At 33.6% G+C, this 15,220-nt stretch overlaps 2 protein-coding genes and 1 long non-coding RNA gene across 3 annotated transcripts; 1 reads left to right on the forward strand and 2 right to left on the reverse strand.

Moving 5' to 3' along the window:
* The first annotated feature begins 3,280 nt into the window (after positions 1 to 3,280).
* LOC111499992 lies at positions 3,281 to 5,699 on the forward strand. Its single transcript, XM_023151760.1, has 4 exons — positions 3,281 to 3,508; positions 3,611 to 3,853; positions 4,395 to 4,610; positions 5,258 to 5,699. The coding sequence occupies exons 1-4, from the start codon at positions 3,506 to 3,508 to the stop codon at positions 5,486 to 5,488; spliced, it is 693 nt and encodes a 230-aa protein (XP_023007528.1). The 5' UTR covers positions 3,281 to 3,505; the 3' UTR covers positions 5,489 to 5,699.
* Positions 5,700 to 9,324: 3,625 nt separating this feature from the next.
* Positions 9,325 to 14,916, reverse strand: LOC111499995. The gene is made up of 5 exons (XM_023151767.1): positions 14,786 to 14,916; positions 14,136 to 14,256; positions 12,389 to 12,482; positions 11,936 to 12,016; positions 9,325 to 9,677 (listed from the first exon to the last, which is right to left on the reverse strand). Exons 1-5 carry the CDS (start codon positions 14,820 to 14,822, stop codon positions 9,540 to 9,542), a joined length of 471 nt encoding a protein of 156 aa, XP_023007535.1. The 5' UTR covers positions 14,823 to 14,916; the 3' UTR covers positions 9,325 to 9,539.
* LOC111499998 lies at positions 9,726 to 11,926 on the reverse strand. Its single transcript, XR_002721030.1, has 2 exons — positions 10,845 to 11,926; positions 9,726 to 10,779 (listed from the first exon to the last, which is right to left on the reverse strand). It is a non-coding gene; the product is annotated as an uncharacterized LOC111499998 (long non-coding RNA).
* Positions 14,917 to 15,220: the final 304 nt, after the last annotated feature.

Raw genomic sequence — 15,220 nt, forward strand, 5'->3', positions numbered from 1 at the left:
TTAAGGTACCAAAGGTGAAGCAAGTGACACTTGAGCAGGTGTTGAAAAGATCATCCAAAGCTATCAGAGTACTAGATAGGTATGTACTTTCATTACATTATCTATTGCTGACTGATGAAGGGGAACCATAACCCTTTGATGAGACCCTACAATTGGAGGATACAACCAAGTGGGAGCAAGCCATGAATGATTGGATGTCTAGGCTTCAGAAATGCGTCGCTCTTTCATCTACTGAAGCTGAGTACCTGGCAATAGCTGAAACTGGAAAGAAATGATATAGATGAAAAACACTATCTAGAAGAATTGGGCAAGAAGCACGAGAAGATTCTTAGTTGTTGAGACATGGAGTCTCCAACTTATTCAATTGTTAAGTAAAACTATATATGGAAAATTGTCTTACAGAATAAACGATTATTTATAGTAAAGAGCCCGTAGAGATATATATGATATATATCTATTAAACCTAAATTGAAATTATATATATATATATATATATATATATATATATATATATATATATATATATATTTCACGTTTGAGTCATAACCCTTAGCCAATATTCCTCCTCGTATTTTCTCTCTACTTCTTTTTGTTTTCATTCAAATCGAGTGTGTGCATTGTTGTGTAATCCTAACAAAGTTGTCTCTCATTCTATAATAACTCAAGCAGCAGATCCAGCCGCACTTTCCAGTACGGCTACCTTATTACGACTTCACTCCAGTACAGCAGCTCCATGAGCTTGCACGTATAGAGTCAATTCTTAAGTCATTGTTCCTCCTCTAATTTAGCGTTTTCCAACTACTAAAGCGTGAAATATTTATTGTTTTATTTTAGTATTTCAATTTTTTATAAGCAAACTATTATTCTAACAAATGACAAGGCACAAACTTATAGCCGTTCAATTTAGTCCATAAATTTTAATTTAACTTTCACAAGACTTTCAATATTTTAAATTATAAATGTTTAAAGTAAGAATAATTTTTAATTCTCTACATTTTTTTTTATTTCCAAATTTAATGATTTTACTAGTAGTGAATTTCAAGATAAATAGAAAGAGAAAAATGCTTAAAATATTCCAGGAAAAAAGTCAAAGTCAACCCAAGGGGTATTTTAGACATTTGACTAACTAAAGAGATTAGGATGAAGAAAAGAAAAAAAAAGGACGAAGTTCGAAAAAATAAATAAATAACCTCCTAGGGGCTTCGGACCCCATGACTTGGAGATGTTTTCTGGTCGAACATCCTTCATGGAATTTCAAAGGATGTCAAACAATATAAGTCTAGCCTTCGATTTGTGGTTTCTGAAGAATAATAACTTTTGTAAATGGTTCGATATGAGCTAAAACGCTATTCTGAACGAGTTTTATAAAGAGGTCTAGGAGAGAAACCACTCAAAAGATAGAATTTCGATCGAGGTCGAACGATAAATTTCTAGATTTTTGCACTACTTTGTATGCAAATATCAACCCACGGTCTAATTCATCTAACTCAATAGCCTTCAGCTTCAGCCCAAGCCTAGTCAGCCCAACTCTAAAACTCAACACAGCCCATTCAGTTCACCCAGCCCGCCAGTTCAGTCGTGTGGCTCGTGTCTGTGCGTGTAGCTTAGCTCAACCCGACTTGGTCAATAGGCAACCCTTCGATCAACCGCCAACGATTCGGTTCAATTGAACTAGTCTAACTTAAAAGATTCGGTCCATTAAACACTTCTCAATTGCTAGATGTGTATGCATTTGGTTGTTTTATGAATTCATATGCAATTTGCATACAAGTATGCATCAGCATGCACATGGACCTACTGGATGGACTTATTAACAAACCTCTTAGGACTAATTATGGGCTAACACACGCCCATGCATATCAAACTAGGCAAAAAGAGAGACAAAAATAATATATTGTGAGTATACACATCTACATATCTGAAGAAGTAAGCATATGACATGCTTGAGGTCCCACGTTTAAGTTAACAGTTACAGTAATATGATTGCACAAATATTTTCATACCTTTCATAACTTTAGCTTCTCATGGAATGTGTACTAATAATCATGGTTTTTCTATTATACTTTATAAACATTCGAGTTCGTGATGTTTCATATAACATATATATAATCATACAAAGTCATGATCGAACATATATGAATGCACACATCCTAACAATTTTTTGCAGACGTCACTATAGACCATGAACTTACTTCTTCAAGGAATGTTATGAGCACTGGAGCTGAAACTAGCCTACGTTTGAGATCTTGAAAACTCATCTCACATGACTCGTTCCACACAAACGGATTTCCATTTCGAGTCAAATGTGGTAATGACAAGTCTATCTTGAAAAAAGTATGGTATTAAATATCTAAAATATCTTGTCAATCCCAAGATATTGTGTACTTTAGTAATACTAGTGTCGTGTCTACTTGGTAACAAATTTTCTTAGATGGGTCTACGAGCCCCATCTCTTGACACCACGTGACCGAAGAAAGAGACCTCAGACAACCGACATTTACATTTTTATTTATTGATTCTCGAACTAATAAATTTTTAATAATCTAATCATAAACTAAGTTCTTCTATCTCAAACAAGCTTTTTCGAACAGTAGAATGGAGAAGGTTAAATAATAAGTTATATTGGAAAATAATAAATTTATAATTAGATTAACTATACGATGATTACGAAGGACTAAAAATATTTTTTTCCTCAAAAAGTTAGAGTGTTCGGTGACAAAAAAAAAAATGTTAATTCATTAATAATCATTCTCATAAACCAATTTAAAAGTGATTATAAAATTATAAAGTGATTCCCGATCAATCAAGATAAAACTTAAAGATGGGATTAAATTTTTTAATAACGTTTTATTTAGTTAATTATACTTAAATGAGATTAACTCGAACACGTCGTCCAAAAAATTAATATTTCTTAGTTGAGAAGTAAGCTAATTAAATCAAAATACATTAATACATTAAGTAAATAACTAAAATCTTATAAAATTCAAATATCAAATATTTAAAAGTCAGTAGCATCCCTAACCTCAGCAATAAATATTAATTGTTTTTTGGTTGACTTGAAAAAAAATGTCAACAGACAAATTAAATTAATTTTCGATTTTTAAAAAATCCAACTCAAACTCAGATAAAATTGAAAAAAAAAAAAAAAATCTAGTTATATGAATTCTTTTAATTTTGGAGAAAAACAAAATAATGGTGAGTTGCTTGAAGTAAACGGGTCCCGTTTTGGTTTGGGTTTGGAGTGAGGTTCGGGTTTAGGCTTTTAAGCAAAAAGATAGAGGGAGATTCGGCAGCACCAACCAAAGCTGAAAGGCATTTTTCTCCATAGCCCTACCTTTTTCTCTTCTCCATATTCTCTCTCACTTTCTCCCAGAAGATTCCACAGAAAGAAAAAGTGATCGGAGAGCCAGAAACCAACCTCCTATATCCGATTTGCTAACAGCCGCAGTTCAACCGGCCGTAGATGTGATCGACTTGAAAAATCCAGCTGCAATCGGGAAAAGTCATGGTGAGCATTCGATTGAAATCGATTCTGTTTTCAGATTCTCTGATCGATTCCGCTCTTTCTGTTTCCTTTTCTGAAATTTCTTGTGGTTCTGTGTTGAATTAGGAGCGAATCGGTGAAGACGGTGAGAACGAGGAGAAAGGAGAAGAGGAAGAAGAAGAAGAAGGAATAGGAGAAATTGAATGGCCGCCATGGCTGGAACCTCTTCTCAGCACGAGCTTCTTCGTCCAATGCAATCACCACGCCGATTCGCACAAAAGCGAATGCAATATGTATTGCTTGGATTGCATGAACGGAGCTCTCTGTTCGCTCTGCCTTAATTCTCATAAAGATCACAGAGCTATTCAGGTACTTCCTGTTCTTCTTTTCTGTAGATTCTTTGATTCTTAAATCGAATTCTGTTCATCTTCGTGATCATGAAGAACTTCTTCATTCTTGGATTGGCTGAAATTGATTTTTTAACTTTTAATTATTGGAAATATTCATTTATTTTTCTTAATTTTTGGATGAAGCAAATTTGGAAATTACTGTTTGTTACCTACTAAAAGCAACAAGATGCCAAATCATAACTATATAAACTGTGAAGACTCTCTTTATCTTTATCTTTTTTTCGCTATTTTATTGTTTTATTTTTCCCTTTCAAATGCTAAAAGCCAAGTTTGGTATGGTTGGTAGATTTTAGAAAATTACTTTTGATTGCGAGGCAAAAAGTAAAAAATAAAAAATGTTTTCAGGAGACCAAACAACTTCAAAGTCTCGTAAAAAACACGTTTAAGTTTTCATTTGGATATTAAATTGGATCTAACAAGTATATTGAGTTAGAACTTTGGTCATTTTGTTAATGTTGTTCTAATATGAGCTAAAATAGAATCATATGTATTATATATAGATAAGAAGATCATCCTACCATGATGTGATAAGAGTGTCTGAGATACAGAGATTTGTGGACATAACAGGAGTTCAGACTTACATCATTAACAGTGCCAGGATTGTGTTCTTGAACGAGCGCCCTCAGCCACGCCCTGCCAAAGCTCTCACCAATACCTGCCATGTCTGCCGCCGTGCCCTCCTTGATTCTTTCCATTTCTGCTCTCTTGGTTGCAAGGTTTTTCTTCCCACCTTTCCTTATTTGATTGCAAGTTATGGTTCATCTGCTCTGCAAAATCATCTCTCTTTATGCTCCTCATTTCTGAAATCTAAGCATCCTTCGATCTTATAATCCAAAAAATAGTATGATCTATTGTTATTTTCTTTTAGTTTAATAATGAGTAGGATCTGAATCTCTAATGTTTAGTCGATGATTTGTGTCTTAATTAATCGAGCTACTCTAAATTGTCTAAAAAGATCGTTTTTATTATGTGTTTAGCCATAACTATGATAAAGGAATAAGAATTTTTTTTAAAGATTACATGATTATAAAATCTACCCTTTGATCAGATGCCTGTGAAGTAAAAAACTTGTAAATCTATAGAGAGAATAAAAATATAAAATTGATATCAAAATCATGGTGTAATTAAAGATTAATGAAAAATAAATTTAATTATGAAAATTTATATTAAAACTAAAATATTTAGTAGCTTTTAACCCACGGAGATGATCTAACATACTTAACTGATCAAAACATTAATAACATTTTCGAATTTGGACGGTCTTCGTTTCGCTATATCTTGTTGAATATAAGAAAACAAGTTAATGATTATTTGAACGTATTCATTTGACAAATTTAACCGAATTTATTTGTCATAAATACAGTTAATTGGCACATCAAAGAGTTTGGACAAAAGGGTCCAAGCGGTGGAAAACGAAAGCTCTGACACAGAGAAATCAAAGACTACAAAGAGCAACAGAAGAAGACTTGGGAGCAAAATCCAAAGCTTCTCGCCGTCGACGCCACCGCCAACGGCGGCGATTCACAGAACCGCCAAGAGAAGGAAGGGAACTCCACACAGGTCTCCGATGGGAGGACTCCTATTAGAATTCTAAATATTTATTTTTTTTTTTTAAAAAAAAGAAAGCATTAAATTAAAATACTTAAAATGACGAAAATACCCCCCTACAGCCACCGACACAGAAACCCAGATTATTTCTATCATTGCAGCATCTGAGCCTTCGGTGTTTGGCCTCCAACGGTCAACGGAGGCCGTTGCTGTGAAAGTTACAGCTCTGTGATGTAGAGTGCATAAAAAAAAAATATATATATATATTTTTATTGTAATTTAATAATTGAACACAAATTAAATTAAGAGAGAAAAATAGAGGTGGGCAAAATAAAAGAATAATGATATGGTTGTGTATAGTCAATGTTAAATGTTTATCTTATTTGAAAGAATTTAATTGAAATAATTAAAGTAGCATTACATTTAAATTATTTTCTTTAGCCATTTATATTTTTCTTTGTGCTAAATTAACTCACATTTATCTAATAAACATGTTTAAAATTTAAAACATAATTATTTCTTTTTAATTTAAACTCCGTTCCCTAATCATTTTGTTTTTTTGTTTTTTTCTTTTTTCACTTAAATTTTCAAAAAATTAAGTTAAGTTTTGAAAATTAAAAAAAAAATAAATAATTTGATTGCAATCGAAATGTTTTGGAAACCCATTATAGAGAAATAATTAAAAATGATAAGAAAATGGATACAATTTTAAAAATAAATTGCAGGATAATAAAACCAATTGAGGCTTAGTTTAAGATTGTTTTATGTATTAATAAAGTGAAATTAAATGGTACTATTTTCTCTTATTTTAATTAATAAATATGAGAAATGAGAAAGCAAGTGGATGGATATGAATGCTTTGTAGATGTGACACGTGATATGTCGTCATAACATACAAACTCAACCGGTAAATACCGGTATTAATAAAAGGGAGAAAAAGACATTTATCAACCACAAAAGTGACCTGCTAAAACAGTAGCCTGTTTATTCTTTTTTCTTTCTATTATATACTCAATTATTATTATTATTATTATTATTATTATTATTATTATTATTATTATTATTATTGTACTTTCCAAACTCATAAATGTGAAACCAACTTTGGCCCAATTTTCGTGGATCTTGTGTGAACTTATTCTTAATGTTGAAAATTAAAATAAAGTTGTATTAATAGCGTGTTGAAATTGAAGAGAGATTTAAAAATGTTCGTAACCCAATTCAAACCGAACGGTTTGAGTTAGGTTGATTGGATTTTTTCAGATCATTGAATTTTTTAAATACTCTAACAATTCATTTAATGATGAAAGTGTTGAAACACTCTAGAAGTTGAATGCTAAAAGAAACTTTCGTCTGTTGCAAGTTGCATGCGAAGTACCACATATTCAATAGGGTTCTATCATGTTTATGATAGCTTGGCCACATGTGTAGGGCACCTCACACGTCTTATCCCGGGGAACCCCATGGACAACGAGCATAATAGAACTCAAGTGGATTTTGAAGAAGAAATAGTGTTTGAGGTTCAAATCTTTACCAACTTTATTTTATCTAAAAAAAACTTCAAATAAAATAATTAAGTAGAATTTGACGTTTGGCTATTACATTAAGAAAAGTAAAATTTATGGTCTATCTCATTTTTAATTTTAATTTTATCGTCCATTTAAAATAACATTTGGGCAAAGAGCGAGACCTGATTGTGGCCTCCCTAACATTTGGTCTCGCTCTTTGCGGTCGATCGTGCCTCTTCCACCTTCTACGATCACGCACTCGATTGGACCATTAATGAAAAAGAATGTGGTAAAATAAGATGAGATGCGTGTTTTTTATGTTTTAGGATGATTTATGAGGAAAAATTGAAGGGAAATCAAAGGATTTTTGTGAAGATTTGGAGGGAGTTTGTGAGAACTAATTAAGGGTTTTGGTTCATAGACAATTGTGGAGACAATTTTGGAGAAGAACCACGGTAGATATCGATTAAACTCGTCGGAGTATGAAGTCAGTTTTTGCCTTAAAAGTATGAAAAAAAAAAAACTTATCTAGTCAAAGTATCTTTTGGAAAGTTGAATGATTCTTCTTGATTCTTATTTCATTACATTCGTCTCCATGAGTACATAACAAAAACAAAAAAAAGTTGTCTCTAATAGATAAGACGTCTGGAGCTGAAGACATGTGTAAGTGTAGAGATGAACTGACTTGGTTGGACTAATCCATTTAGACCGATTTATCCTAGTTTGGCCAGTTTCACCTTTTTATCGTTTTTCAAACTAAATTAAAATGTACTAATATTTCATATGATTTTAGGATCTAACTTATAAGTAGCTAACTAAAACTTTTGTTTAGGGTGGCACCCTAATAACTACAAGGTCACTCCTTGCACCATATGTGCGTTGATTAGGATAGTTTCTTAATAGTCGAAAGGTTACTCCTTGAATATAACGATATAACAAAAGGATAAAAGGTAATAGTAGTCTTAAGATACTATCTCGACCAAGAACGATTTTGGTACATGCAAGAAGGCAGTAGCCTTCATATATTGAATATTTAAATATTCGTGTTTCCAACTTTTTTTTTTTTTTTTTTCAAGTGAAGTCTGACTTCATATGGTTTGTAGCGGACATAATACAAGTTCAAGACTATGGAACAACCCTGAATTAGAGTGACGAAAAAGTTTTAGTTTGAAAACTTTGAGTATTATTTGAGAAAGATTATGTGATTTAATGTTATTTATTTATTGATGTTTACAAATTCATCTGTTAAATTCTTAATTTTTGTATTTTGTTTATAGCTACGACTCATTTTTTAAGTGTAAAATGGTAGGTCATCATACTCTAGTTCTTCCAATCACATCTTTGAGTTTGCATATTAATTGGGTAGTGAAATTAGTTATAATGGTTCAATCAATTTGGTTCTACCCGATTCAGTTCGATTCATCTAGTTCAGTTCGATTCATCTATTCTAACTAGTATTGATTTGGGGTGTTTCTAGGAAATGAACACAAAATTTGTGAGCCAATAAGGGACGGGTGAAAGAGACTTTTGATTGCAGATTTTTGTAATTTATGTAAGTAGGACGACTTTAAGCATAGATTAGTTGTATCTAATTATTATATCTCATGTTGTATGGATTTTAAATGATAGTCCATGCATGTGTTATATTATTAAAAATCTAGTTATGGGACCTCATGTATGTACTATTTGACATGTGACATGTTAAGATTGTGGCAATTACCTGTATTTTTATCATGACGATCGTGTCTCGAAATGGCTCGGCTTCACTAGCTGGGAGTCAATTCCGATTAATTGAAGTAAGACCCACCAAGTCTAACGCGCACATGTACCTAGTAGAATTGGCACTTTCATAGTGCCTTGAGTTTACAAATTCAATTCCTAATTGGGGTAAAGCCTACTAAGACTCCTACCTGAGTACCTTAAAAAATTAGCATGCAAAGCCTATTGAGATTCCTACGTGTACTTTAAAAAATTATTACATTTTAGTACGTTTCGCACCCCATTAGATTAATACTCAACCTTTACAAAATATTTTTATTATGTATTTCTTCCAGAGATTATTTTGTTATAAATATTTGTATATTTCTTTTTCGAGTTTTTAATTGATGATCTCCTTCCCCCCTTCATATTCAAACCGACATACAAATTGCGCCTCCCCAATCTCAAAAACTCAAGCGGTTTTTATAGTCGTAGCCAATTCAAATTGTATATCTACTAAGAAGCATAAAGATCGATCAATGTTCAAATTGCAACTCATTAAGATGTCATGGACATTGTTCAAAATGTATGCCAAAATTTGGCTATTTAGACTATGTTCTTATATTAATATTAAACTCACAAATAAAAGGTTATGAACATAAATATGGACAACAAAAACTACCTTGGAATTCAGTAGTGATTTAAAAAGTTCTAAAAAGTGGTAATATATAACCTTAAAGATAGTTCCAACAATGAAACTGCAACATCCAATTCTCATTTTGATCAAATACAAAAAACTTTGAAATAAAAATTGAGGCAAATTGTCACATGAGATGATATGGTGTCTAAGATGTACAAACTTCAAACCTTGAGCAGTCCATGTTTAAGCAGAATTTAAAAGGTAGCTTCAACCTCAGGATCAGCTTCAACTGGCACAGCTGGAGTGTTCTTTCCACCTCTCAGACGTGAAGATACATTATCAATGGCAGAATTCAATTGGCCTATTTTTGCATTCAACGTCTCTCTGGTTTTCTGCTCCTCAGAAAATTAGGGTTTATTAAGATATTAAACATTGATAAGTTACAAAATCAGTTATGTCTTTTATCTTTCTAATAAGATACCGAGATTTTATTCAGAAAAAATGTAAGAGCACAAGAGCATACAAAAGAGAGCCCACAAAAGGAGGCAACCTACATGAAAGGCCTCCAATCAAACAAAATAAGACCTAAGATCTTAAGGGGTCAAAGGTCACAAGGAGACCTCTCAAGCACTCAAAAGATTCTATTGTCCCCACAGCCTCCACATGTTATTTTACATACCCCAGCTTGTCAGAAACTTTCCTCTCGCGAAAGGGAGGATGAAGGATAAACTACTTGTTCATCGTTCTATAATAACTCTGTGTAGCAAGAGCGAGACCAAACTCTACAAAGAACCGACCCCAAACATCATAAGCTAAATTGCAGCACAAAGCATGTGATCAAGACCCTAATAAATCTCTTATAAGGAATGTCCCACCAAGGTAGGAAACTACTTCCTCACCACCCTATCTAAGGTATTAACTCTACCGTGAATAACATGCCAAGCAAAAAACTTAACCTTCTTTGAGATTTTCACCTTCCACAATGAGGCAAAAACAAAATCCCCAAAGGAGAGGAGGAAGAGGGATTAATCATGCAAAGAAAAAAAGGACCTACACGAAAAACCTCCGGTCGGGCTAGGGCTCCAACAACAAGCATCCCTCCTCAAAAAATAACGGAATTCCCCCAACAATGAAAGGAGGTCGACAATGTCCATCGTTTCCCCCATATTGGACAAAGGATGATGGAAGCCCAACAAAGGCGAGGGAAAATACCTAGGATGTGATAGAAAATCGGCTATCAAATGATTATTCATCATAAATAAATGATAAAGATGAGGAAACACAAAGCAGTGGGATCTATCTCCGAACCACTTATCTTCCGACCCAAAAACTCTCTTCCATCCCCACAGAACAATGAACAAAGCAGGAAAAGGTGTACTCCTCAGCAATGTCTTTCCAGGGTTTTCTATATGTGCCTCAACCTCCATACAAGGCCCACTCAAAAGGAAATCCCATATATGCTTCTCGAGACCCTCAGTCACATACACGAGGACCCTAAAAAGAGAACAAATAAATTGGAATCTCACTCGAGACAAATTGAATTAGAGTTAGTCTAGTACCTTCCAAGAAGGAACTCATATTCCAAGATGAAAGCCTCCTATGAACCTTACCCACAACAAGGTCACAGAACCGGATAGGTCTAGGATTATGCCCAAGTGGGGGACGAAGGTTCAAGAGGAAGGAAACGAACCAACTTCACATCCAACCAAGGCAGCCCACCTACTCATCTTCTGCAGCTCACAATTCAAACCCCTCTATTAATCTTCAACCATAAATGGGTTCAAAGAAAGCTAAAAACTTATTCAGATTGAAGAACGACTCTTCATTACCTGAGCAAAAAAAGGTAGCATCATCAGCAAACTAGAGATGAGAGAGGGGCAACTTATCCTTCCCGACTTCAAAACCCTCGATAGCATTATACTCGACCCCTCACAAAAAGATCCTACTCAAAACATCCACCACGAGAAAATGAAAGTGCAAAAGAGGATTCCTGCTGAAACCCTCTTGAAGCACAAATCCTACCCTTCGGTCTCCCATTCGTAAGGATCGAGTACTTAACCAATCTAACACAACTCCAAATCCAAGATTTCTATTTATACCTAGAAACCTTCTTGGCTAGGACTTCATACAAGAAATTCTAACCCACGTGGCTATATGCCTCTTCAAAGTCAATCGTGAAGATGACCCCTTCCTAATTGTGAAATCTGTAGTTAATAATCTCATTTGCAATAAGGGCCAGACCTAAAATTTGTGTACCAGCAATAAAAGCATCCTGAGAATATGCTATTGCCAAAGGAAGCACCCTTCTCAATCTGTTAGCCAACACCTTGGCGATACACTTCTCAATTTGTTATGTCCTTAAATTTTGAATGGTAAGTCTATAGTTTCTACAGTAACTAAATGATACTGTGATGAAGAAACAAAAAGCAAGCCACTGAACATAATAAAATAACACTATGTCATACTCTCTTTTACAGACCATGAACTAAGTTAAGTAGAGATCTAATTGAAATTTTTGGAAATCTAAAGATAGAACAGACAGAACTATCAGAGTTCAAGGATTGGAATTCCAAGCCTTAACTTGTATAAAGGAAACCAAATTGTACTAAAAGAAAAATAATCTACAAAAAGAGAATATCATTATAATTACCTCTAAACCTTCATCATAGTAGATTGGACGCTTTGCCCTCTTAAAACCGTATTCATTTTCATTTAGAAGAGATCTCCTGATCTGCATTACGTGCATACAAGCAGAAGGGCAATAAATAGAATTTCCAAACTATTAAAACCACTTGACACACATTCTGAAATTTGTATGTAACAATGACATATGTGGGGCAAATAAAAAATAAGCCTTCTGAATTTGCATATAAAGATTAGAAGAACTATAAAGGAGTATAAGTGCATTCGTCCCCTCATCCATTTTCTTCTTAACTTCATGAAATCATCTAAACAGATGCATGTTTATGTGAATAATTAAAATATACCCTAGCTGAATCAGAAAAACAATGGTGATATGAAATCCAAATGTTTATGTTAAGATCTTATTTGCCAGAGATGATATGTAAGATTTTAGAACAAAACAATAAAACATTGACTTCACCTGCGGTGCGAAAACGTAAGCTAAGGTTCCAAATACAGCACCCCCAAGAAGAAACCCAGCAACAAAATCCCCACCTCCGCTTCTACCACCATCACTGTAACAAAAAAACAAACTTGTAGTTATTAGTCCAACTGTCCTTACGGAAAAAAATAAAGGAACCATTGGAAATTCATTCCAGGAGTAAATAGAAATGTGCTGCTTTTATAATGTTTCAAATGGGTCATTAAACGCATCTTCATCTAAGTAACCAAATTAAAATTTTAAGAACGTAATTCGTCTGTCTAAAAATCTAGTAGAACTATAGGAAAGAAACAATAAAGATTTACAAAGAAGTTTGATATTGTTAGAATGACGAAGTAAAGTGGACGTGTTAACCATTTTTTCCCCAGAATACCAATCCAAGAGAGATGTCAAAGTCAATATATATAAGACTAACCCATAGGCATACCAGTTAATCCTGAAATATTGGGAGTTGACTACCATTCTCGTTTCTCTCGTTTTTAACTCGCAATATACATCGAGATATTTCATGAAATTATTTTCTTTATGGCTTGAGGATGTCTTGTTAGGTTCTTAATTTGATGCTATTCTCATCAGTAGAGTTTTGCTATTCATGTGAAACAATAAGAAACTAGTAGCAAGAGCAACCAGGCAAAACAACATCCAAAGCTTGAACTTTCAAGTATCCGGAGGGAAGAACTACTACAAGGAGCAAAAAATGAATAAAATGAACCATTATTTCTATGTGTAGTAGACAATTGAAAACATAAAGTACATCGATATATGTAGTGGAATATCTCAAATGCAGAGTAGATTCTGGAAATCTCCTTTAACATCTCAAGGTGCCTTGTGTTCTTTCCATATTGTTCCTTCTATCTCTTTATGGAAAGTACAGTTTACTCCCTAAAACATAATAAAATAGTGCATGTTTGAAACAAAGGAATAGTAGATGGGGAGAAAAAAGAAAATCATTCCAATTTACTCTCTTTTTCAACCATCTAATTTGGGCCGCTGGTAAGGGAAAGGAGGAAGAAGTTCATATTTTCAACTGCAACATTTTTTTTATAAGAACTGCAACATAATTTCTTTAAAGTAAGCAAATGGTTGGTCTTGTGCTGGAGTATCTATGGAAAAGAAAGGTGGCTCTTGCCTCAGAAATAAATGAGGCATGCTTCACTAGAGATGGATCCCTCAAGGTACACAGTAGAGTTCAATTTGAAAACTGTATTCTCATTAGAACTATAGATAGGTATGACTTATAACAAACTACTATGAATGCATTAGAGTAAAAATCCTCAAGCAATGAATCCCGGGCCCACAAAAATCTCTGCTATAAAACTTATTTAGATTTTTTTGATAATTGAGTATACTACTTTCTCTTTCACTTAAGTTTTCAGAATCTTCCTTCCTTTCCTATTTTATATATTCCCTGGCCCGCTCAATCCTATACTCACCCAGCACCCCCTTTCCTGATAAGGATACATGATCAGTATTGCAACTGTATAATACTATTCTTTCGCTAACTTAAATTTTTAGTAACTAAAATCGCTCCAAAAAGTCAGCTATATCTTAAACAATTTCAGAATCATGTAACAATAGAAGTACAACATTATAAGAACAAATCCTTTTATATCTTCCTCAGTTATAATTCATGATAAAATATAGCCGTGAGACTTCAATAAGAGAAAAACATTTAAACAAAATGATGTTAATAACTTCGTTCATTGCATAAAGCAACATAACGTACTTGTACTCAGCACGTACTGATAACTTGTGGTTGGTTTTGAAGCACTTCTGAACTGAGAGTTTTGGTGCATGCCCAAAGGAAATGGACTTAGAGGAGAGATCTGAGGCCTTGATCAATCCCCCTAACCACAGAAGGAAAAAAACGATAAAAAGAACCCAAATACAACTGATTACCTTGTGAACAGAAACGACCTATGCAAAGAGAAATAGAACTAAAATTTGAAACGATCGAACTTCATAAACCAATCGAGATAACCACCTCCAATTTTCGTCCAGAAATTCACACAACAAATCCGAAAAGAACATAATTTTCTCGAGCGACAAAAAACCAACAATCAAACATTCAACAAACCACCTCGAAACTACGAAACGTCTACACAGCAACCTTTATCGAACTCAACGTAATTTAAATGCAAAAGCCATCACCGGGGGTCATGCCTAACAAAGTTTCCAGAGACATTGAATACGAAGTATTTTGCTTCATAAAAACCATCCGTTTCCAGAGCTTTTCAATGCAACCTAACAGGCGATAATTACTAGGAAAAAAATTTGGATCTACTCAATCACTCAACACAAACACACAATCATGTGAATATGCATGCGGAAAAAAATCATCGAACTTCTATGATAAAGAGAAAAGAAAAAATTTACCAGACACGGACAGCGAGGGAGAAAAGCGGGCAGCCATGTGGTTGGAAGAAGAAGGGTAGAGATCTAGAGAGAGAGGAAGAAGGAGGAGCAGGAGAAGAAAGTGTTGGAGATAATCGCCTCATTGTTCGCCTCAATTACCATTTATATAATATTTGACTTTTCCTTCCAATTTTTTCTCGAGTTAAATTGTCGATGAATTTTATGTAAATATTATGCAATTTCTAGAAAAAAAAAATTTAAAATTATTTACATTAATAAATAAATAATTTATACTTTTTAAATGCCTTATACCATATGGACGTGTGAAAATATCAATGAAAATTTAATATTATGGTGATTTTCTTTCAATACAAGTAAGATTTTAAAATTTTATATTGGCATTTCTATTATAACATAAAAGAATAAAAACAAATTTTAAAAAATATTTGTATATTA

Source organism: Cucurbita maxima, unplaced genomic scaffold (assembly GCF_002738345.1).
Source record: "Cucurbita maxima cultivar Rimu unplaced genomic scaffold, Cmax_1.0 Cma_Scf00027, whole genome shotgun sequence".
NCBI classification, from domain to species: Eukaryota; Viridiplantae; Streptophyta; class Magnoliopsida; order Cucurbitales; family Cucurbitaceae; genus Cucurbita; species Cucurbita maxima.

Coding starts and splice junctions, on each gene's coding strand:
- LOC111499995 (XM_023151767.1), bottom strand. CDS start 14,822: ATGGCTGCCCGCTTTTCTCCCTCGCTGTCCGTGTCTG. Junction 14,257..14,785: donor TCCCTCGCTGTCCGTGTCTG/GTAAATTTTTTC, acceptor TTCTGTGGTTAG/GGGGATTGATCAAGGCCTCA. Junction 9,678..11,935: donor ACTATGATGAAGGTTTAGAG/GTAATTATAATG, acceptor TCTGAGGAGCAG/AAAACCAGAGAGACGTTGAA.
- LOC111499992 (XM_023151760.1), top strand. Junction 3,854..4,394: donor AAGATCACAGAGCTATTCAG/GTACTTCCTGTT, acceptor TATTATATATAG/ATAAGAAGATCATCCTACCA. Junction 4,611..5,257: donor TCTGCTCTCTTGGTTGCAAG/GTTTTTCTTCCC, acceptor TCATAAATACAG/TTAATTGGCACATCAAAGAG.